Source organism: Delphinus delphis, chromosome 3 (assembly GCF_949987515.2).
Source record: "Delphinus delphis chromosome 3, mDelDel1.2, whole genome shotgun sequence".
NCBI lineage: Eukaryota > Metazoa > Chordata > Mammalia > Artiodactyla > Delphinidae > Delphinus > Delphinus delphis.
In genome coordinates, this window is record NC_082685.1 from 116272716 (window position 1) to 116298818 (window position 26103).

General features: G+C 37.3%; 1 protein-coding gene across 1 annotated transcript in view; it reads right to left on the reverse strand.

Annotated features, from left to right (window-relative positions):
• The window catches only part of TNPO1 (transportin 1), an 89178-nt gene extending 73461 nt beyond the window's left edge, over positions 1-15717 (reverse strand). Inside the window, exon 1 of the mRNA XM_060007183.1 lies at positions 15342-15717. Within this exon, the coding sequence (XP_059863166.1) occupies positions 15342-15356 (15 nt within the window). The 5' untranslated portion in view covers positions 15357-15717. The remainder of the gene's footprint in view (positions 1-15341) is intronic.
• Between the last annotated feature and the right edge of the window lie 10386 nt (positions 15718-26103).

The following is a 26103-nucleotide window of genomic DNA, read 5'->3' on the forward strand; positions in this document are numbered from 1 at the left end:
AAAAAGACAATTATTAAATGGAAAAAACTGGAGGGAAACAATGAAAAGCTCGCAATGTATTAGGATGTTAAGATTATGAGTCCTTTTTTCTTTTCTCTTAAAAAAAATTTTCAATATTGTGGTTATATTACCTTCATAATGAAAATAAATAATAAAAATCTCCAACAGTATAATTACTTTAAGTCATAAATAGGGCAGGAGAAAAGACCCCGGAGAACGTAACTATATTATGGTATGACGCTTGCTACTCATAATAATGACAGAATTGTTAAAAAGTTTAAATTATACCTCTCCTGCTTTTTAAGAAGGTGTGAAACATAGTTTAGAAAGTTTTTTGTGAAAATGCTTAAAGGTTATGGTACTTAAAGTGTTAAGTTTTAGTTACAGAAGAGTGATGCACTTGCAGCAACTTTTTCCCAGATCATGCCATTAAAATGAGTAGACACAATGACATGAAGATAACATTGAAAATAAGAGTATCTTCATAGTACTGGGGAAAAACACATTCAACCTTTGGAAAGCAAAAGAACTGTACCAAACCTTATACTAGAAAACAGTAAATGAAAACTGTTTATTTAAGATTAAAAAATTGTTTTATGATCCCAGAGACCTAGTCTCAGAGAAAGGCTGTCCTGAGAATTAGAGCACAGAAGTTTTACTTTTGCTTAGATAATGGGAATTATTTACAGATTCCATACTTGTGATTAGTTTTTTATTATGGTTTTAATATCTTATACGTATGGAGATATTTTTTAACAGTGCTATAGTAACAAATTAACGTTGAGACATTTAAATGTAAAGATATACAAAAACAGTAAGCCTACTACAAAATTTACAACAAGAATACCATAATTCTTTAATATAAAAAGAATTTCAAGCATCTCTCATCAACTTCCTAATTTTTCAAAACATCGATACATAATTCTGGAAATATCATTTAAGAAAAAAATCAATAAATAGCTCCATTAAACCATACACTGAACTAGAAGAAAAAAAATCCCACAAAAATGTAAAAGCCAAAAGCAAATTAAAATGAATTTTACCTTAGAAAAGAGGATCTACAATTCATCTACAACAGTTCTTGAGACTTCTGTACTAGTAAGTTCTATTGATTTTCCCAATAATTACAACTATAAATATTTTAAGCAAAAATTACTAATGAATAAGAAAACTTTGACTACAGAAATAAATAAATGACCATATACCACAAATAATTTAAATTTGTCATTTAGCATATACTGAACTGAAAAAGGCTGGAGTTCTAGTACTTTTCATTTTGTTAGTTATTTGTGTCATTTACTATTTCACTCTTTAAGAAAATAAATCATAAATCATTTAAGTAATTTAAAATTAAGATCTTCAGAAGTCAGTCAGACAGTTTACATGTGGAATCTAAAAAAATGGAACAAATGAACCTACTTACAAAACAGAAATTGAGTTACAGATGTAGAAAACAAACATGGTTACCAAGGGGGAAAGGGTGGGGAGGGATAAATTGGGAGATTGAGACTGACATATATACACTACTATATATAAAGTATATAAGCTAATAAGAACCTACTGAATGGCACAGGGAACTCTACTCAATACTGTATAATGACCTGTATGGGAAAAGAATCTAAAGAAGAGGGGATATATGTATATGTATAACTGAATTACTTTGCTGTACAGCAGAAACTAACAACATTGTAAGTCAACTATACTCCAATAAAAAAAAAAACAGAAAGAAATAAAATTAAGATCTTTAGAAAATAAATGAAAACTGTTTCATTTAAGATAAAATAATTATCTTAGAATCGTCCACAGATTCTTCTTAATATATTTTTCTGCCTAAGGAAGCTAATGTAATAACTAAGATAGGGTGGGAAAAAATGCTTACAAATTATAACTTGACACTAATGGTATAGCTCTGTGTGTCTATTTAGTCTATGAGATGGATACCATCCATGATCATACACTTATAACTGGTAGACACAGGAGTCTAATGAACTGCCTTAAAAGTATACACTATTTCTACTACACTAAACTGATTCTTAGAAAAATAAATTCATTTATTATAAAACAAATTTTTCCTAAATCATTTTCCTGCGGTAGGGTTGGGGACATAGAAAGCAAAATCTTTGTCTTAAGTCATATAATATTTCAATTTTAGAAAAAATGTCACAGGCCACTAATCCATATTATTTACAGTTAATAAAATACATAGTCTTCATTTAACTCTTCATTATATACTCTTACAGGAGTAATACGCATATTCTAGAAGGAAGAAACTCCAGAAATTAAATCAATAAGCAAACATTTATTCAGCACTTGTAATAAGCTGGATTTTATAGCTGGAAACTACAAATACAATAAAAGCCTGGAAGGAGAGAGATGAACTAGGAAATTCCTAAGATTTTTTTATGTTATTCAATTCAACAATTCAATATGTGGCTAAGGTATTTTGATAAACTTGATTCCAAAGCATTTGAGATGTATGGGAGTTTGTATTTCCCAATAAATAATAATTCCCAAATGATAATTTTAACTGAAATCACAATTTTGTCCTGGTTGCTGACAGGACAACTCTACTAGAATCTCACTGGTGAATGTGTAGATTCTGTTTTACAAATAAAAATACCTGCCGTGCACCTTATCAGCAAGTAACAACACCAACACAAAAGCCCCTAGCCCACTGGGATGTAAGGTTAAAATAAAGCTAGGCTTTTTATTAGAGCCTTTTCCTTTTTATGCTTCAACTTTTTATTTCTCTACTGGCTCTTAACCTTCCCCATCAAATTCCTACATTAAATCTTAAACTACTATACCACTCTCTTGATTCTGAGCTTACTACCTGTGCTAAAACAAGACTCCAGAAAAACCTCCTACCTTTACAGTTTCTCCACCGTTTCATCCTTGACTTACGGTGGGGTGGTGTCAGACCAAGGGAAGGATGACATGTGGGGAGGCGAAACAGACACTTCAACTCCCAGCCGCAGTGTAACCTCATGGGACAAACTGCCCAGGTCTTTAAGTCTTCTGTGCCACAATGAGCCAAAATAACATCAGGAAAAAAGGCGTGTCAGAGATCTGGGGCTCTTGTCTCAGTTCTTCTCTGCACAAAGAACTGGCTGGGCAATCCTGTACGAATCATTTACACTCATTTGGTTCATTTCCTCATTTATAAAGCAACTAAAGACCATGCTCCTTTTCAGCTTCTAGAAGCAAAACATTTAGAAAATAATGAGTCTGGTCATATTCTACATACAAAAGCCAGCCTTACTTCTTTTCTTTATACTTGCTACTGAAATTCTCCAAGTCTTCAGGGAAACTTGTGTTCAACTCAATTGTTCAAGTGTAGTTCTGGGACTACTAAATTACCTGAGTGAGAGCTTCATGTCATTTGATTCTTTCAGCAAATACTTGGGCTCCTGTGAAAGGGCACAGTACTGCACCAGGTTTAGGTCATTTCTTACCGAAGTTATTCAGTAGTAAGAACAATTTTTAGCTGAAAATGTTATGTACAAAAATTTTCATCACAACTTGGGTTTCTACCCAACAGAAGTCTTTACCCATTATCCCCTCAAAACTGTGTAACAGAAAACTGTGTAACAGAAAACTGTATAAAACATTATTGAACTAAAAATCCAATGGAGCATTCTAATTCCTGCTCTGGAGCATCTGTGGTTTCAATGATTCACTGTTTAACGCTCTTTTCCTAAATTAAGTCTCCTAATATTTTCTAATAAAGGTTTGACAAGCAGCATTTTTTTTTTTTTCCTGGTACGCAGGCCTCTCACTGTTGTGGCCTCTCCCGTTGCGGAGCACAGGCTCCAGACGCACAGGGTCAGCGGCCGCGGCTCACGGGCCCAGCCGCTCCGCGGCATGTGGGATCTTCCCGGACCGGGGCATGAACCCGTGTCCCCTGCATCGGCAGGCGGACTCTCAACCACTACACCACCAGGGAAGCCCAGACAAACAGCATTTTATGAGCTGAAACATATATCAGGACTCTTCAGTCCATGTCCATATATACTGTCAACTAAACTTTACCACAAAAGAATTAACCCAAGTACTTCATTTTACCTTTCTAAACAATCAGCAGCAGTAACTCTGAAAACATATCATTTATACTGAAGTCTGGTAAAATTTACATATGAAGTGTAAATATCTTCACTTTCCTTGTGCTTTCCTTCTGCCCTGATGCTCATCAAGGTGACATACTACACTCTGATCCACCATTACAAAGAGTTATAATCCAGATCTAGAAGTTTAAAATCATCCTTTTAATATAAGAATCAGTGCCTCTGATCTATATATTTGACTTGTCTGCCCACTTCAAACATGGAATTTCAGATTTTTCCAAGCACTACATGGGAGGCACTGTTGTATAGAGCTTAAGAGTACAAACCCTGGAGTTCCTTGGCTTGACTTTGAGTTCTTGCTCTGCCACTTATTAGTCATGGAAAGAATCATTAACCTTTGATCTATAAAATGATATAATTAACAGTACTTCTATCTCACGGGGCTGTTATGAGGAGAAAATGGCAAAGTTCCATTAAAAAAAAAAACTCTTTGTCTAAAAAGATGACAACTAAAAGCAGTATAAAACCCTAGACTGGATCCTGTACTGGAGGAAAAATGTTATAAAGGATGTTACTGGGACAAGTGACAGAATTGTAATACAGATTGTAAAAAACTAAATTTCCTGAATTTGATAACTATATGTGCTTTCAGAAGAGAATATCCTGGCTCTTAAGATATACAGACTCAGGTTAAGGAGTAGAGGGGCAAGATGTAGGCAACCTACTCTCAAATGATCAAAAAAATAATTACTTGTGTATGGGGTGGGTGGGAAGAATGTGGCAAAACGTTAAAAATTGGTGGATCCAGGTAAGGGGTATATGGGAGTTCTCCCAATTATTCTCACAACTTTTCTCTAACTTTCAAATTATTTAAAAATATCTTTAAAAACCAGCTTTGACTCCATTTACCCTCCACTATTGCTCAATTTCTCAATTTCCCTTCCATTCACAGAAACATCTTGAAAGTTATGTACAGTCACCATGTCCCCCTCTTCACTCCACTCCTCAGAGACTGAGATTTCCTTGTTGCCAAACCAAATGATTTCTTCTTGGCCTCATCTTAATTTCTCCACAGTGCTGAAAATGGGCAACAATTCCTTCACCTGTTAGCCTGTGGCATCACATCTCCCTTGGTTTTCCTTTTACTTCACTGGCTGCTCTTCGTCGGTCTCCTTTGCTGGCTCTCCCACCCTTAAATATCCCAGGCACCTTTCTCCTATCTACATAATCTCATCCAGTTTGTGCCACTGAATAGCTCTCTGAATTTCAGACTCAAGTAACCAACACCTTATAAGACATATCCACTTGTTTGTTAAATGGGTATCTCAAACTTTGCTGACTAAAACAGAACTCTTGCCCATCCCAAATCTGCTCCTCCTCCAGTTGCCTATTATCACTAAATGCAGTTATTACGGTTCATCCAGTTGTTCAGGCCAAAATCCCAAGGACTCATCCTTAATTTCTCTTATATTCCACATTTAAACCATCAGTCAGTACTGTCAAAATATGCCCTTAAAATATACCTTCAAAATATACTCTGAATCTGACCATTTCTCACCTTCTCCACTGTCTACCCCAGTCCAGATACCATTTTCTACAAAAGCATGGTCTACTACATTTGGTTTCCCAGCCTTCTCTTTTGTTCACTTACAGCCCCATTCTGAGACAAAGCAGCAAAAATGATCAAGTTAGAACTGGAATTAAATCATGTCTTCTCTCCATCAAAACCATCCAATGGTTTCTCATCACACTTAAAAATAAAACCTCATATTCTTACCATGGCCTACAAAATTGTTCCTAATGTGGGGTCCTCCCTACTAGCAGACTCTGCCCCCCCTTTTCCACTATGTTCCACGCTAGTTTTCTTGCAGTTCCCTGATGTTGTTATGCTTTTTCCTACTTAAGAGTCTCACTTTTGCTTGTTCTTTCTTCAAATATTCATATTGCTCACTCCTTCTCATTCAGATTGCTGGCCAAATATGACCTTTAAGAAAGGCAATGTTCTCTTCCCTCTCTCTACACCCCATTACTCTCTATTTCTTCTCATTGCTTTAGTCAGTACCTATTTTTCCCCCTTTCTCTTCATTAAAAGTATCTTTAAATGAAAAATTGATGTTACTGCTTCTCATTGTATAAAAAAAGTAACCAATACAGATGAAATTCAAGTTCTCTTCAAGTACCTCTCCTAATCCTGGTCTCCTCCCCAAAGGTACTCTAATATTCATTTGATGTGTATCCTTACAGAGCTGTTTTTTGCTCATTTAAATCGTATGTTTCTGTCGAAATAAAAAGAATTTTATTTCTGTTCTATAAAAACTCATCCAAAATATGCCTTAGCTTTCCTACTCATTGTATATATAGCTCTATTTCATTATAATTTTATACCATTACAAGCAATTCATTCATTCAACAAATATTTACTGAGTGCCTATATTCTAGGCACTGTTCTAGTTATTGCAAATAGAGCAATAAATAAAACAAAGATCTTTGCCGTCCTGGAGCTTATTCATGTGGGAGGAGAAAGACAATAAACAGAATATTTAGTGCTAACTTCCCTGCAAAGGCCCAGAAGGTAAATATTCTGGATTTTGCAGACCACCTTCAGGCCAAACAGTAAGAATAGTCTGTTGTATGTTCTTTGTTTTTGTTTTACAATCCTTAAAAAAATGTAAAAACCATTTTTAGCTCATAAGCTGTACAAAAACAGGCCACAGAGCAATGGAGCTCTAGCTTGCTGATCCCTGCTATAGTGTGTTAGGTGGTGTGTGCTATGCACAAAGTAAAAAAGAATCCAGGATAAGGGGGATGGGGGGCTAGGATGCAGTATTAAACAGAGTGTTTAGAGAATGTGAGATCTGAGCAAAGACCTGGAGGTAAGGCCAGTGAGCAAGGAGGAAAAGTGGTAGTAGGAAATGAGGTCAGGGAAGTAAGGAGAAAGGGGCGTGGGCTGGGCAGACTATGTAGAGCCTTGTAGTCTACTGTAAGGACTAGATTTTCTCTGAGTGAAAGGGGGAACCATTGCAGGGCTTTGAATAGAGGAGTGACAGAGACTATCTTAATTTGTGAAAGGTTTGCTCTGGCTACTATACTGAGGGAAGACTACTGGGAGGAGGGTAGGGTAGAATAGGGAGACCAGGTAGTAACTTATTTAAGTAATCCAAAGAGATACGATGGTTGTGGCTTAGACCAGGGTGGTGGCAGTGGAAAAGGTGAAGCATGGTAAGATTCTGGATATATTTTGATGATATAGAAAAAAACTGGTCGCCCTGAAGGAATGGATCTAAAGTGTCAAAGAAAAAGCAAAGTCAAGAACAACTCCAATATTTTAGCCTGAGGTACTGAGAGGATGGAGTTGCCATTGACAAACCAAAATAGGGAAGTCTATGGGTAGAGTAGGTACTGGGGAGGAAGTTTAGGAGGTAAGTTTTGGACAAGCTGAGTTTGAGGCCTATTATTAGACATTTAGGTAGAGATGTTGAATAGGCAGTTGAACATGTAAGGAATTAGGGAGAGAGGCTAAAGATCTAAATTTGGGCATTGCTAGCATTTAGATGGTAATTAAAGCCATGAGACTGAATGAGATTACCTGAGTATTTACGAAAAACAAAAAACAAGGATTGAGCTCTGGGGCTCTCCAACACTAAGAGGTCTGTGAGAAGAAAAGCAAAGGAGAATTACAAGGAAGCAGGCACTGAGGTAGGAGATAACCAAGGGTGTAAGTATCCTGCAAAGCAAAGAAGAAAGTGTCTCAAGAATAAGAGAAATAGCTCTGTCAAATGTTGCTGATAGGTCAAGTAAGATGAACAGAATCAAGGACATATGGCATTTGGCAACATGGAAGTTACTGGAGAAATTAAGGAGCTGTTTTAGCAGGAATGGTGCACTGGCCTGATTGGAGTGGGTTTAACAGAGTATGGGAGGAGAAACCTTGGCAATAGCAAATTTAGACAACTCTTTCGGGGAATAATGGGGCAAAAGGAAACCAAAAATATGGGGAAACAGGTGGTGAAGAGTGGATCAATTTTTTTAAGATGGCAGAAATAATAGCTTGTCTGTTTGCTGACAGAAATAATCCAGTAAAGAAAAAAAATTGATGTGGAAGGACAGAAGCTGAAGCAATTCCTTGAGCAGATGATAGAGGAGAAAGGATGGATCTAGTACAAAAGCACACAGAAGAACATAAAACAGTTCATCTAAGATGAAAACCAGGAAGATAGCAAGTACTGACACAGATGATGGTAGTTCATGGGGTGGTGGGAGTGTGTGGAAGTTTTCTGATTGCTTCAATCTTCTTAACAAAATAAGAAGCAAGGTCATGAACTGAAAATGAAGATGGGAAAAGTTATATTGGAGGTTTGAAGAAGATATGAAACAGTTATTAAGGGAAGTAGGAAAGTGAACAGACTAGGAAAATACAGTATAATCAACAGGCAGCATTAACAAGTAATGTGAGATATGTGGTCATATGTGGTTGTGTGTTTCCTTCCAGCCATACTAAGTTATATAGGGGCAGGCACAAAGAAAGCAGAGAGTTGGTTTTAACCAGGGTATGGTTCTACTAAACAAGCAAAGAACAAGGGAGCTATCCAAAGGAGTGATTAACCATGGAATTTAAACTGAGTAAGAAAGGGAAGTAAAAACATCAAGAGGGTGAATAGCATGGACACAGTAATAGGATCAATGGACTGGAGATTCCACTGGGGTAAAAAGAAGGTTGGGGCTGAGATACTAACTAGAAGGAGTGAACTACTAAAAAAGGAAGTATGGTCAAGGAGTAGAAAACATGAAATGGTAACCATAGAGGGCCTGTAGTTATTGACAATGCAAGAGGGTATCACTTTGGGAGTGAATGACTGAGATAAGATAGAACAGATGGGAAGAACACTGGAGGGAAGATCAGGTATACTCATTTTAATCTCAACATAAAGACTGAGATGGTATTAGAGAGAGAGGCAATGAGCCTGGAGCTAAAATAATTAAGAAATGAGGAGGAATGACCTGAACAGTTAGCAGTTGACAGCAATCATGAAGGGTAGTAGTCACATAATCTGATGACACAATCCAAAACAGGATTTTCAGGGAGAAGGGAGGGAGAACAGTAGCTAGGTTGAGACTAGATTTTGTGGATGACTGACTGTAAATTCCAGTGGGCACAGTAGAAGAATATGAAGAGTTGTTAAGCGGTTTCAAAAAAAGGAGACAAATATAGACCTTTTAATGACTTAGAATGCAGGAGATAAAAGGTGACCTGGGCTTCCCTGGTGGTGCAGTGGTTAAGAATCCACCTGCCAATGCAGGGGACACGGGTTCGAGCCCTGGTCTGGGAAGATCCCACATGCTGCAGAGCAACTAGGTCCATGTGCCACAACTACTGAGCCTGCGCTCTAAAGCCTACGAGCCACAACTACTGAAGCCTGTGCACCTAGAGCCCATGCTCTGCAACAAGAGAAGCCACCGCAATGAGAAGCCTGCGCACCACAACAAGAGTAGCCCCCGCTCGCCACAACCAAAGAAAGCCCGCGTGCAGCGACAAAGACCCAATGCAACCAAAAATAAATAAATTAAATAAATGAATTTAAAAAAAAAAAAAAGGTGACCTGGAAGTCTGGAGGTTCTGGGGCAACTGACAAAGATATTTTTGAATATACATGATTCCTGATATACCCCTATGTTTCTCTAACAAATGGAAATTGCTTAGGTCGAAAATGTTTTTACTTTAAAATTAAAATGGCTATACTGATTTATTCAATGTTTGAGTTTCCCTACAATCTTATCGATACATACTAGTAAAACTTTATCACTTTTGCCAATATGATGGGTAAAAAAAAATTTCACTGTTTTATTTTGCATTTCCCTATTGGTGGGGTAGAGCATTATTTCATTATTGGCTAGCTGTACTTCCTCTTCTGTGAATTTGCCCACTTAAAAAATTGGATTCTCTTCTTAGTTTATAGCAACTAAAATTAACCTATTTTTCTATTTCTCTGCTCTTAATGAATCACACAAATCAACGCTGCATATTTCTCATTTCAAATCTTTCAATGGCTCATGCTAGGGCAACACAAGGCTTGGTAGGTGCCTCTTCCTGAAATCCTTCTAGTATATACTTTAAGAGATTCTCTACTTGAAGCCCACCAATCAAATCTGGCCACACCTATTAGTTTCCATATTGTCTATGGCTGCGTTTGCACAATGGCTGAGCTGGCCTACAAAGCAGAAAATATTTACTGGGTGTCTCCTCAGATTCATATCGTAAGAGCTTTATCTACACTTCATTGCACCTTTTTGTTTACATCTCTCTCTCTACAGTAGTATCTAAATCTCTTGAGGACAAGGGACAATGTCAGCACTAAAAATGCTTACTGAATGAATAAAGGGCACAAGTCCTTCATAATTTGGCATGTTTCTCATCACCTTCCTATGCTCTAGCTAAAATAAACTATATTTTTACTTCATTAAGTATTTTTCAAAAACATTTCTAATGGCAGCATAATGATCAATGTTTTATATTCATTTACTTACAATTTTGATGGATACCACCTATTCCTAATCACTTATTTGTATCTATTTTGTACACTCACAATCTGCTGAAGTATTTCTCTCCCCTAATTCCTTCCCTAGTGAAGACAAAAGCAATGGAATCTTGGCCTTTCTGGGATCAACCTTTTCATCTATGGTGGTTACTTTGGCACCTGAGGTTTCAGGGACTTCACTGATAATTACTTCACTAATGGCTTCAGAGTGCTTCAAAGTCAATTATAAAACACGACTCAAAAATTTTTTTTTTGCTTTAGTTTTCAGTATAAAATTAATCTCACACACCTTGTTGGTAGTCTTATTCTCCTTAACTTGTACATCTCAATTATTTATTTATTTATTTATTATTGATTTTAGTTTACTTTGCCAGGCGTTTCACTAAACATATTTTTCAATATAGTTATTTACTGGGCCTTTGTCACTCCTCTTATACCCTAATTTTTTTTTTTTTTTTTTTTACAGGCTCTGGATGCACAGGCTCAGCACCCATGGCTCACGGGCCCAGGCGCTCCGCGGCATGTGGGATCTTCCCGGACCGGAGCACGAACCCGCGTCCCCTGCATCGGCAGGCGGACTCTCAACCACTGCGCCACCAGGGAAGCCCTCCCCTAAATTTGATGGATTTGTTTTTTTCTCCTCTATCTGTGTTGAGGTCTTTACAAAGAGTGTTTCACCCACAAATGCTTGCTGCAATCATTTTAGAAACCAGCTTTATATATTCATTACATTCATTACATACATACATATTACATCTCATCCAGGTAAGGAGTTTTTTTTTCCTTTTTAAAATATATTTGGATAGTTAAGCCTTACCTGTTTTAACTTTGTAATTTACTCATTCATTACTTCCAGCTCAGTTTCACTATCTTAATAATGTGATCTACAATCTACAGTTAATAGATTCACTGTTACAGTGAATTATAAGATTCCTTTAAAGATTTTGTATTCATTCAATGTATACATATTTATTATAAGATTCTGAATATGTGTATCACATAAAACTTACAAAGTTTTGGGTTTTGTAATGAGGCAGATCTAGACTCAGATCCAGCCTTGAACACTCTTGAGTCCTTGGGCAAAGTACTTACTTACCGATACTTCAGTTCTCCCATCCAGTAAAATGGAAGTAACTCTCATGTGTAAAGCAACATAGGGCTAGGATAATGAGCATAATGTACATAAAAGTAACAATGTATGCTAAATGCCTACAGATGATGCCCAGTATGTTATACAGAAAAAAATGTTAACTCACTCTCTCTTCCCTCCCAACTCAAGCAAAAGGGCAATAAATGCTGTGCTCCTCAACTTAGGTCCCTTATTAAATTCCCTTAAGTAAAAGCAGTTTGGCGATATGAACCATGAGCTCTGGATGTTCATATACTCTGACTCAACACTTCACTTTGGGAAATCTATTTTAATGAAATAATCTAAAACACAGAAACTGTTTTATGTATAAGAATGTTCACTGTAGTGTTTCTTACAACTGCAAAAAGAAACTTGCTAACTGTCCAACAGTAAAACGTTTACTTATGAGAAATTCACAAAAACATTGTGGTCATTTGAAAAGATGCTGATGAAATAATTTACTCGCAAGAGAAAGCTTATGGTGCTAGGTGAAAATAGCAGAATGCAAAATTGTTAATATTAAAGTCTCAACTGTGTAAAGATCAAATAAACTGAGAAAAAATATTGGAAGGAAATGTATCAAAGGGTTTACAGTAGTTACCTCATGGTCCTGATATTAGTGATTATTATTTTATGGTGTTTTCTATAATACCAATGATCATGACGATGATAATAATAGCAGTTATTATGTACGAAGTGTTTACTACATGCCAGGCCAAGTTCTAAGAGCTTAGTATTAACTCATTTAATCCTCATAAGATTAATTCCTTAAAAGATGAGATAACTGAGGCACAGTGAGATGAAGTAATTTGTTCAAGGTTACACAGTTAATTATGGAAGGTGCCAAGACTTGAATCCAAGTAGTCTGGCTCCAGAGTTCCTGCTTCTGCTATACTACACTGAAAAGACTTGCTTTGTTTAAAAATTTTAACCATTGAAAAGGCACATGCCAATTCAAACCTTGTGGCCTTTCAGATATGAGATTTCTTTCAGCTTTCCTTCAGTTCTGAATTCAAATATTTGCTTTGCCATCAGGTGCCATTTTGGAATAAGATGTAGCCACCATTCCTGTATAGGTTCTATCAACTCCAGAAAATTCTAAGACAAATCTCCACCCCTATTTCCTGTTCCATTATCTCATTTAACCACTGAGACTCTGGAACTCTTAACATTCTTACTTATTACACCTACTGACAGTACTTCAAAGAATTCTTCTAGTAAGGAGGTCTTAGAGCCAGCAAGGGTGGCTTCTAGAAACTCTTTCCCACACTAACACCCATCCATGTAACTACAATTACAGTTTGTAGTTGTAATTGTAGTGGTAAATCTACAGTTACCACTTTTGCAAACATTTGTCTTCCATTGTAAAGTTCTCACCCTCTGCCACCCAGGAGACCCCTCTTACCTGCCAACACTCACCAGATAGCTACCATAGCACGGGCTGAATGGAACCAACTAAGAAAGATTTTCAACACCTGGGGAATTTAACTGTCTCTCAACCTCCTTTCTGAAGGTGGCATTATTCTCCACTGTTTTTAAAAACTTCATCAGTTAATCAATCACCTTGACTTCCTCAGCTTTCTCACCCTTTTGCTGGTAAACCAAATTGTTTTTTTAGGAACAAGGTCTTTTTGGCACCAATACATATTCAAATATCAATTCCAGGAAAAAATATTCATAATTTACACCCTGGGCAATAAAAATAACTTCCACTTACTGCTGTGTTCTTCTCTGCAGTTTACATTTGCTAAATTTATTTCATTACGTATGTCACTTGGTTTGGCTTCCTTTATAACCAAATTCCTTTTCTTAAAAACAGTATCTGCAGAATCCAACATGGTTGACTGCAAGCAATTCTTCTAAACATAGTACATTTATATTTCAATGCAGTTCATTTACAGTATTTAGAAAAACAGACTCATGAGATGGCTTTAACATTATATAAAGAAGAAAAACTAGTCATAAAAACAATGAATACAATAACAAGTGTTGATAATGGAAAGATTTACAACCAGAATCATACATATTTTTACCAAAAGCTTATCCTGCTCACAATATGTAATGATAATAAGCTCGATTACCTTAAAATATTTTTATAGATATTTCAGTGGGAGGAATTTAGTAATTCCCTGAATATCTAGGATGAAGATGTAACTACATCAAGGCTAATCTGGTGGGGGCCCCTTTTAGGAAAAAGAAAATGGAGCACTAATAGTTCATTAGGCTCCCATTAAATTAGGTGAAGTAAAAACCGTACTGCCAAACTTACACATTTATGCGTTGCATATGCTGAGGAGTAAAGAAGAAATCTGCACCTTCAAGCTAATATTTCTCTTTTGCAGTTGCAAGTTTTCAACTTGGCGGAGTCACTCTCTAAGAAGAATGGGGTGCAGGAGGGAGTGAAAGTGGAAAACAGAATCATTTTCAAAAGACGGAATCCTCCCCTGCTTCATTAGGCATAACTTATTTACCATTCTAATATGAAAATTTAATAAAACAGAGAAACTTAAAATCCAAAAGTAACTTGTTATCCTAATAATGAGCATGTCAGGACAGCCATTTTACAACCTTACAGTTTCAAATACCTATTCCACGATACAATTTGTATTTTAAAAACATCTTTCCTTTAGATTAAAAAAAAAAGAAAAGCACCATTTATGCACTCATCATTGAAGTCATGAGCTTCAACGCAGGATCGTTACTGAGCTTCTTAATACAACTGTCAAAATCAATTTGTGGATAGTCTCCAACTTTAAATTTCTACATTTTTATCTGCTGAAGAACCGAACTGATTAGCGATTATTAAGATAACGGACTTAAACTGTAAGCAATCCTTGCAAAATCCAGTTGATTTTTAAAATCAGGAAACGAATAACAGGCGATTGTTTTCGAAGGATGAAAGCCATGCCCAAAACAGGTTGACTGTGGCGTGGGTCCGCTTCTCAGCAGCAGTTCCCTGTGGCGCGTTCGCGTGAGAGAAGTACAAAAGGGCAAAAGCGCAAAAAACACAAACCCACGCAAAACCCGTACAGTTACAAACATTAAAATTATGTACACATGTCGTGAAACCATGAGTCCCCAACTGGAAAGAACCGCCTGGAGAAAGCGATCAGACAGCGGAGTGTGGTGGCGATGGTCTGCGTGGACCAGGGACACCCGGGCAGAGGGGGCCGGGCGGGGACAAAGACCGGGCATCCGGGGCAGCGCCCGACAGTGCCCAGAACCCTCGGGAAGCAGGTGTCCCAGGGCAGCGACTGCGGTACCCAGGGCCCTGAAACGCCGCGGTTTAATGGTCGGGGGCAAAGGCTCCCCGAGGAACACACCGTCTTCCCACCGCTCCTAACGGGCTTCAGACCCTAACCTCGGACACCTGAAGAGCCGCCGCCAGCCCCCTGTCCGGATCCCCAGGGACGCCCGGGCGGGCAGCTGTTGGGCTTAGAACCGCGCCGCCGCCGCCGCCGCCGCCGCCGCCGCCGGGCTCCAAACGGCAGGGCGGGCACCGAGAATGCGGCGGCGGGTCCGGCGCCTCTCCCCGCGGCCCGTCAGGCAGCTTCCGAACAGCTTGCCTCCGTTCCCGCCCTCCAGTCCGGGGCCGCGCACCCTCACGCCACCTACCCGGTCCCACACCATCCCAGAGGCCTCCGGTGCTCGGGCCCTCTGCCGAAGCGGCGTTGCCTCCCCTCCGGGGCCTGAAATGGCTGCGGAACAAAGAAAATCTGGGCTCCAGCTAGCGCCGGTCTGATTGGGCGTGGGCGGGGCCTGCCGCTGGAACGTTAGGCGGCTGTCGCCTTGGCAACGGCGGCGGGGCTGGGAAAACCGTGGCCGGGGCTTGCGGGGCCTATGGATCTACGCCCGGCGGCGCGTGGCAGCGGTTTCTAAGCCCGCGCTGCAGCCTCGGGCTTCGGCGCGCCGCCGGGCTCCCGCTCGCGCCCCCTGCGGCCGGCGCGCGGGCCCGAGCCTCTGGCTCGCTGGAGGAACCCGCACGGACGCTGCTCCGCCCTGTGAGGCCTCGACCAAAATGGCCTGTAAGTGTGGCTGCCTCTGAGCACGACGACGCTACCCCAGCCCAACTTCCATACCTCAGGACCACCTCCAAAGTGACAGCCCTTCCCTGGGAGCCTATTAAACACCGAACGTGCCACATATTCCACAATAATACAGTTCCATCGCCGCTGGTAAAAAATAGAAATGGCTTCAGTGGATAGATTCGGTGGACGGTCCTCTGCTAATATTGCAGGATAGCTTTTGAGGTATGCTGTTTCTAACACATCAACTGCTTTGTAGGTGAAATTAAATGCCTTCTAAAATTAGGTTTTACGTCTCCAGGCGTGTATTCATATAAAACTAGGTTCTTGCTCTTAGAAATAACAAGTCCTCCTTCTCGGTAACCGGCCATCACGAGAAATTAAAATGTCTTCTATTTTCCGAACAGAAAATAATTCAAAATGGGAGAGGTAGACTTTTTATATACTCAATTATAATAATGGTAGTGAATAGATAAAAGCAGTGCCCTTACCCCATAGTATTCTTCTATATAAATTTACTGTATGTGAATATTTTAAATTTGCATCGCTAGATAATTATTTCCTAGGGTGATGATGCCGCTGATGATATTCTTCCTCACATGGTCAATGTGTCAAAAGGCCAACAGTTTTGACTATCCTACTTGCAAGTGCTGTATATATTATGTTTTGAAAATGTGTAGTGATTGTTGCCTTCCAGGCATATTCTAGATAAAATTAGAGTACCAATACTAGGAAGTGATTTTATACTGAGACATCTTACTTGTTAATAAACTTGTTAATAATTTTCGTTTGCAACAACAATCATTTTACGAAAGAACAAGTTTATTTAACTTAAATTTTGAGTAAAATTTAAAACGACCATTTCTCCAGGACATGGAAGCAACCTAAGTGTCCATAGACAGATGAATGGATAAAGAAGATGTGGCACATATATACAATGGAATATTGCTCAGCCATAAAAAGAAATGAAATTGAGTTATTTGTAATGAGGTGGATGGACCTAAAGTCTGTCATACAGAGTGAGGTAAGTCAGAAAGCGAAAAACAAATACCGTATGCTAACACATATATATGGAATCTAAGAAAAAAAAAAAAAAGTGAAGAACCTAGGGGTAAGACGGGAATAAAGACACAGACCTACTAGAGAATGTATTTGAGGACCCGGGGAGGGGGAAGGGTAAGCTGGGACGAAGTGAGAGAGTGGCATAGACATATACACACTACCAAATGTAAAATAGATAGCTAGTGGGAAGCAGCTACATAGCACAGGGAGATCACCTGGGTGCTTTGTGACCACCTAGAGCGGTGGGATAGGGAGGAGATATGGGGATATATGTATATGTATGGCTGATTCACTTTGTTATAAAGCAGAAACTAACACACCATTGTAAAGTGTGTCCAATAAACTCGTTAAAAAAAAAGGACCATTTCTGTCATTAGGAAATTGAACATGGCAAGAAAAAAATTTTAAATAACTAAAATATTCGTAATTATGATTTTAACATTTTCTGATGGTAATTCGATAGCAGTTGAATACAGTAGTGTACAGCAAAAAGAGGCCCCCCAAATAGGAATAGATTACCAAGAAAAAAATCTTAATGTAAACCTTCCTAAATGGTAGTTCAGTGTATCTGCAGGGATATGTGTCCAAATAACAAACAGGGTTTATTTCTGCATTTGAAAATTTCCATCATGGAATAGGGAGCCTTGTTCTGTACAAATGAGAGTGTATGTGGTATCTGTATTCCACTTTGCTAAAGAAAAATAACAGGAATACTTTTTAAATGTGTAGGAATAGCAAATAATGACCGATGTAAAGAACTATTGATTAAGTAATTAGTAAGGAATTCACCTGATTAATAGTTTGGAAATAATTGAAATGGATTGGAAAGAAGTGAAGTATTATTTAGTGTATGCGAGAGGATTTATTGGCCAAAATTTTTTGAAAGAAAAAATACTGATTACCAGTATTTTGAAATTAAGACTAGGCAAATTAAATATCCATTCTTTTATAAAATTTAAATGAAAGTGGATTAAAATTTTAATATAAAATAGTTCTGCAATGAATAAAGAGATACTTATACATGTAGCCTTTTTATCTTTATCCTTTAGGTTAAATTAAAAATACATGTTTTAAACAGTAAATCTTCTTATCATTAGCAAGGATTTATTAACACAGCTTATTTTAGTTTATATTTCCTGTTATTTGTTTTCTCTTGGCACAGTTTGTGCATGAAGTAGCAGCTACCCAGTAGTGTTTTCTCTTTATACCCAAATACAGGCCTGCAATGCTTATGTGATAAAACTTTGAAGAATTGTCAGTACTCTTTAATGATATATACTGAAATTAAAAACAGTAAATAAACTTTGAGTTTAACTTCAGAACCTATTACAGATATCTTATATTTTAAATTTCTGTATTAAAATTTGTTTCTTAGGTAAAAAAATTGACCAAGATAAAAATCAAAGAATGGTAGAAATTACAAAATAGCATTAAGGGAGAAAACATACCTATAAGCTTTCACCTTGGAAGGAAAAGATGCTTACTCTGTAGGATGTAGCACTGTCAAAACAAGCATGAAGCTGGGAGGCAGAGGGCTTGTATGTACTTGCAAACACTTTCAGTTCAGTCCTTCTGAGCTTCACTTTCCTTGCTTTAAACAGGATTAAATATGAAAGTATATTAGGAGCGCATTAGCAGAGTGCCTGGCAGATAGTTAGAGGGCAATAAAAGACAGCATTACTAGGTATTAATATGTATAAAAGAGCAGATATTTGAGAAGGAGGAATGGTTATTGAAAAAATAATAGGACTGGAAATCCATAAGTTATTAAATAAATATCTTTAATAGTAAATTATTAGTGAGTATATAGAAACTCAGTAAGAGAAGTGAAATAATCTATTAGATACAGGTAAGCTTCTAAAATAGAAAACTTCTAAGAAATGTTGTTTCCATCTTATGCTTCTGGAAAGTTGGGAATTCTCATTCATTCCTTTAACACTAGGCAGTTTAAGGAATTGCCTTCCATTGAAATATGTTCAGATTGGCAATAAGGAAAAAACATTTAAAAAGTAATTATTTAGAGGAATTTAATTCAAATATTGGAAGAGGACAGTTGTAGTCAATATTCAGAAATGTGTATATAATCTATAAGCATTTCTCATTTAAAGCCAACCCAAGATATAGTTTGAATGTACAGAAGAGATATACAAGGGAACTATTATTAACTGGGAGAGGATTAACTTCAAAGTTCCTTTAACTATTAATATCTCCTAGTGATTAAAATATGATTCTATTTATAGAAAGGTCTACTTAGACTTCTGCTTCTGGGAAGATGGAGTAGACCTACTTTTCCCTCTTCCTCTCACTAAGTACAATGAAAAACCTTGAATATTACACATAAAACAAACATAAGACTCTGAAAGATGGAGAGAAGACAGACCATCTAGGGCCCTGGAAACCCAAGGAACATGATGGGTAGTTCCCTGAGTTTTCTTTTTGCCTCATATGTTCCAGACTTGAAACTGAAGAAGCTGGCTACCTGGAAGTGCCAATGGTACAGACAAAAAAAGGCCCAACAAAGTATTGCTCTCTTTAGCTGAAGGACCAGTAAAGGGGCAGTATAGCAGATAGAAAACATTTAGACAATAAATGCTCTACTCCAGACAAAAACTATGAAAAAAACCCAAATGTGACACCCCCCCCCCCAACTCATGCCAGCAAAGGTCTGGTGGAAAGCCTAGACTTCCACCCTCAGCAGGCTATAACAAGGTGCCCCAAACCCCCTCCCCTCTTCTCGTGTCAGATAAAGTTAAGTAGGGAATTAGAACTTTCATCCCACTAGCCAGTAATGAGGAGCCTCCCACCTTGGGTGTCAGTGGAGGCCAAGTGGAGAACTTGGACTTCTCCCCCAACCTGGCAGTAATAAGGTAGTGTATGCTCCTCAACCCCACTTCCACTTGCATTGCTGTGTCAGAAAAAGCCAGCTAAAACAAAAGATTTAAATAAGATCTAAAATCTCATGGCACAATATCCTAAATGTCTAGATTTCAATTGAAAATCGATTGTCATGTTAAGAACTAGGAAGATTTCAAACTATATAAAAAAGGCAATAAATGATAAAACCAAGATGATAGAGATGTTAGAGTATCTGACAGATTTTAAAGCAGACAAAAATGCTTCAATGAACAACTACAAAAACACTTGAAACAGAGAAAAAATAGAAAATCTCAGCAAAGTAGTAGAAGATATAAAAAAGAACCAAATGGAAATTTTAGAACTAAAAAATACAATAATTGGAGTAAAAAACTAAGTGGATGGGTTTAACAACACAATGGAGGAGTACAAGGAAAGAATTAGTGAACTTGTAGAAAGAAAAATAGAAATTACCCAATCTAACAATAGAGAGAAAATAGATTTTAAAAAAATGAACACAGTCTCCTGGAGTTGAGTGACTATAACAAAAGACCTAACATTTGTGTCATCAGAGTCCTGGAAGGAGAAAGGAAAGAAGGTGGGGCTAAAAATACTCAAAGAAATAATGGCTGAAAACTTCTGAAATTTGACAAAAGACATAAACCTACAGATTTAAGAAGATGAGCAAATTTTCAACAAAAGTGCCCAAACAACTAAATGAGGGAAAGACAGTTTTCAACAAATAGTGCTGGGATAACTGAGTATCCACCTGCAAAAGAGTAAAATTGGACCCCTGCCTCATACCATATACAAAAATTAACTCAAAATGGATCATAGAACTAAATTTAAGAGGTAACACTGTAAAATACTTGGAAGAAAACATGGAAGTAGATCTTTGTGACCTTGAGTTAGGAAGAGACTTCTTAGATATGACATCAAAAACACAAGCAACAAAAGAAAGCACTAGATAAATTGGACTTCAACAAAATTTAAAACTTTTGTGCTTCAAAGGACACCATAAAGAGAGAAAGTGAAAAGACTACCCATCGAATGGGAAAAAAATATTTGCAAGTCACATATAGGAGACTTTTTCTAGAATAAAGAACTCATATCTCAATAATAAAAAGACAGATAACCAAAATAAAAATGGGCAAAGAATCTGTATAGACATCTCTCCAAATAAAATATACAAACTGCCCATAAGCATTTGAAAAGATACTCAACATCATTAGCTATTAGGGAAATGCAAATCAAGACAATGAGACACAACCTCACACCCACTAAGATAGCTATAGTGAGAAGCACAGATAATAACAATATTGACAAGGATGTGGGGAAGGGGGGGGATGTAAAATGCTACAGCTGCTTTGGAAAACAGTTTGGCATTTCTTCAAACAAACACAGAGTTACCACAACATCCAGCAAGTCCACTCCTAATGGAAATGAAAACATATGTCTACACAAAGCTTATGAACAAATGTTCATAGCAGCATTATTTGTAATAGCCAAAAAGTGGAAACAACTCAAATGTCCATCAATTGATTAATGAATAAACAAAATATAGTATATCCATACAATGGAATATTAATTGGTATTTAAAAAATGAATAAAGTACTAATACATGCTACAATTTGAGTGAACCAGGAAAACATTTTGCTAAATGAAAGAAGCCAATAGAGAGGACCATGTATTGTATGATTACATTTATATGAAATATCTAGAATACGCAAATTTACAGAGACAGAAAGTAGATTAGTAGTTTCCAAGGATTGGAAGAGGGGAAATAGAAAGTGACTACCAGTATGTATCAGAGGTTTCTTTTGGAGAGGATGAAAGCAGTCTAAAATTAGACAGTGGAGGTTGCACAACCCCATGAATATACTATAAAGTTTACTTTATGGTAAACTTTAAAAGGGTGAATTTTATGGTATATAAATTATATCTCAGTAAAGCTGTTATTTAAAAAAATAAGACAAATGAAACCCAAATAAGATAAATCCAAAAAAAAAAATCCATGCCAAGACACATAGTTCAACTTCTAAAAATTCAAAACAAAGGAAAAATCCCTGAAAGCTTAGGGAACAAGAAATGATGCCTTACCTATAAAAGCTTATATGAACGACAGTGAGTTTCACACCAGAAACCATGGAGGCCAAAAGGAAATAATACTGTTTTTCAAGTGTTGAAATGAAAGAACTATCAACCCAGAATCCTATATTCAGCACCAATATCCGTTTAGGAATGAAGGGAAAATCATGACATTCTCAGATAAAGGAAAATTAAGAGATCTTGTCAATAGCAGACTTTTTCTAAAAGAATGGCTAAGGGAAGTACTCTAAGCAGGAAGGAAAGTATAGAAGAAGGAATATAGGAACAGGAAGAAAGAAGAACAGATTGAGCAAAAATACAGGTAAATATAATAGGTTTCCCTTCTTCTTCTTGAGTCTTCTATATTATATTTGGTGCTTGAAGCAAAATTTATAACATTGATATGATTCTGAATGTATGTAGAAGAAATATTTAAGACAATTGTACTTTTAAATGGAGAAGGTAAAGAGACATAAAGGGAGATAAGGTTTCTGCACTTCACTTGAACTGGTAAAATGACAACACCAGTATACTCAGATGAGTTATACATACACTATATATATTATATATCATATATAAATATATGTAATTTAAATATGTATATAATGTAATACCTAAAGCAACGAGTAAATAAGCTATATTAAATAATACACTAAGAAACATTATAGGTAAATCTATATGCAATTCAAAAAATGTGTGAATAGGGCTTCCCTGGTGGCGCAGTGGTTGAGAGTCCGCTTGCCGATGCAGGGGACATGGGTTCGTGCCCCGGTCCAGGAAGATCCCACATGCCGCAGAGCGGCTGGGCCTGTGAGCCATGGCCGCTGAGCCTGCGCGTCTGGAGCCTGTGCTCCGCAACAGGAGAGGCCACAGCAGTGAGAGGCCTGCGTACCGAAAAAAAAAAAAAAGTGTGAATAATCAACGGGAAAGCAAAAAAGCAAAAAATAAAAAAAGAATGACAGAAAACAAGAAATGACAGCCCTAACATATCAATTACATTAAACATAAATGGTCTAAAAACATCATTGTATTTTGATTGGCAGGAGTGGATTAAAATTATGACCCAAGTATTAATATATGCAGTCTACAAGAAACTCACTTCAAATATGATATAAGCAGGTTGAAAGTAAAGGGAAATAATAAAGATAAGAGCAGAAATCACTGAAACTGAAAACAGAAAAACAATAAGGAAAATCAATGAAACAAAAAGCTGCTTGGGACAAAAAACAATATAATTGACAAACCTCTAGCAAGGCTGAAAAAGAAAGAAGACACAAATTACCAAAAACTCAGGAATGAAACAGGGGATATCACTACAGACCCTGCAGAAATCAAAAGGATGATAAAGGAATATTATGAACAACTCAGCACACATACATGTGAGAACATAGATGAAATGCCAATTCCTTGAAAAGTACTAATTACCATAACTCACCAATGTGAAATATATAATTTGAAATAGTGCTATAACTATTAAGGAAGTTGAATTCATAATTTCAAAACTCCCCCCAAAAGAAATCTCCAGGCCCAGATGGTTTCACTGGAGAGTTCTACCAAACATTTAAAGAGTTAATACCAGTTATACACAATATCTTCTAGAAAAAGAAAAGTGAAAACACTTCCTAACTCATTTTGTGTTGCTACTGTTACCCTGATACCAAAACAGACAAATATGGTATAAAAAAGAAAACTACAAACCAGTATCTCTCATAGATTCAAATATAGACTCAACATAGACTCAAAAATTCTTAACAAAATATTAGCAAATAAAATTCAGTAATATATAAAAAGAATTATATACGATGACCAAATGGGGTTTATTCCAGGGATGCAAGGCTAAATCAGTGTTCGAAAACCAGTCAACATTAGCCATCAGAGTAATGCAAATTAAACCCAGGTGATGAGATATCACTACACACCCCTCTGAATGGCTGAAACTAAAAAAATAATAATAAATAATAACAACACCAAAATCTGACGAGAATTCAAAGAAAATGAATCACTCATATGTTGCTATTGGGAATATAAAATGGTCCAGCCCCTCTGGAAAACAGTTTGGCACTGTCTTAAAAAACTAAACATGCGACTACTCTATGACCCAGCAATTGCACTCTTGAGCATTTATCCCAGAGAAACAAAAACTTACTTGCACACAAAACCTGTCCATGAATGTTTATAGTAGCTTTATTTGTAATAGCCCCAAATTGGAAACCACCCAGATGTTCTTCAATGGATGAATGGTTAACAAAACTGTGATATATTCATACCACGGAATACTAGTCAGCAATAAAAAGAAACAAACTATTGATACACATAACAGCTTGGATGAATCTCCAGAGAATAATGAATGAAAAAAAGCTAATCCATGATTTCTTCTAGCAAAGTTCATTCTCTCTGCTTCATCTTCTTCTAGCCTTCTCTAACCTGTATCTTCAACCTCTCGCTCTCCACTGGATCCAAAACTTTTCCAGAATTAAACCGGTTATGATTTTAATGTTTGTAAGAGTTGTGGGATTCTAAGTTAAGAAAGAATTCAAGATTCCATCCCGTTCAAAAGTCTTTTTAGGGTTGAAGGGAGAATGCATCTGTGTATCTTAAGAGCCAAAGAAACACAACATCCAATCAAGTCATCAACCAGAATAAAAGATGCAGACCTCAGTGATAAACTGGGGCTCCACTAAGTGGAATTTGGGTGCCACAATGAGCAATCTGCCAAGTTATGAAGAACATATTATAAACTATAAATAGGGACCAGTATGTTCCATCAGTGTTGCTGAGAAGACTTGAGTCAGTGTTGTGACCTGAAATTTCTAATGATTGTGCAGTCTCAAACAAGCTAAGAACGAAGTATGTTAGTTAGGATTATATTCAGCTGCAAGTGACTGAAAACTTATAACAAGATAGTAATTTATCTCTCATGTAAACAGAGGCAGTTCACATCTGGTCTGGAAGATTCATAATTATCAGGGATGTAGGCTTCTCTATCTTGCTACTTTTCCATCCTTAATATGAAGCTCCTTTCTCAAGGTCTAATATGGAATACCAGATTTCAGCTTAGCCATTTACAACCACATCCCAGCCACTGGGAAGGAGAAAAAAAAGGAGAGGTATAGGACCCTCCCTTTCAGAAAGTTTCACACACCACTTTCATTTGTCATTAGCTAGAACTTTGTCACTTGTCATATGACACATACGTAGCTTAGCATTTAGGCTTAACCCCACTCCCAAAGAAAAGTTTGTTTTCCTCTCATTCCAGTCCAAGGCCTGACTCCCAGAAATTGGATTCTGTCATTCTGAAAACTTCCCCAATGGCTTCCAATAAGTCCTAGAATTAAATCCTTATCATAGCTATAAAGCCCTACTTGATCTGGCCCTCACCAACTTTCTGACCTCATCTTCTAACTGTCTACTGCTTTCTGACTGGGCTCCAGCCACACTGTCCCTCAAACATAGTGAGCTCATCTCCACCTTAGGCTGTCTACACTTGCTGTTTCCTCTGATAGATTGCTATCCCCCCAGGACTTAACACAATGATCTCTCTTACCTCTTCAGATCTCAAAGATCCTGGTAGATATTATTCCTTGACCACCCTATTAAACCTCTATCTTCTTACCATGCTTAATTTTATTCATAGCATGTATCAGTATCTAAAATCACATTCTCTATTTGTTTGAGGTTGTCCATCTCTTTCACTAAAATGCAGACTCCATTAGAGTGGGAACTTTGTCTATCTTACTAATAATCACATTCTCAGTATTAAGAACAATGCCAGGCATAAAGTAGGTACTCAATAAATAGTTAGTGAATGGAAAAATAAATGGATGAATGGACGACTAGCTTGGTGAAACATTAAGATAACCTAACTCCTTGGATTTGTTTCCATGCTACTAAGCAACCTTCTGATTATAACTTCACTTCCCACATAAACTTGATGATTGGAGAAACAACATTCTAATCGTATTTGGACATGGACTGATACTCTGGTTCTTATGCATGTGTCTCCCCACATTTTGTTAACGAGAGTTTGGTCCTGAAAGGGAGATGTGCCTTTGGGTTTAGACTCTTTCCAGATGACCCCTTATCTTGCTATGCACCTTCTTTTGGAACAGTACTAAGGACCCCCACTACTGGGCCGTGGTAACCCTATCAATACCCTATCAAGTCAAGGGCCCTGTGTGAGGCTCTGTCTAGGAGAACAGCTCTGCTCCCTTTGTAATATTTCTAGGTCTGTATTTATCTTCAACTTAAAAAACTTTTGAGGAGCACATCCATCAAGAGACACATATTACCAGTTTACCATTTACTCCCTCTCCTGTACCCTCATAATACAACTTTGATTTTCTTTTAAA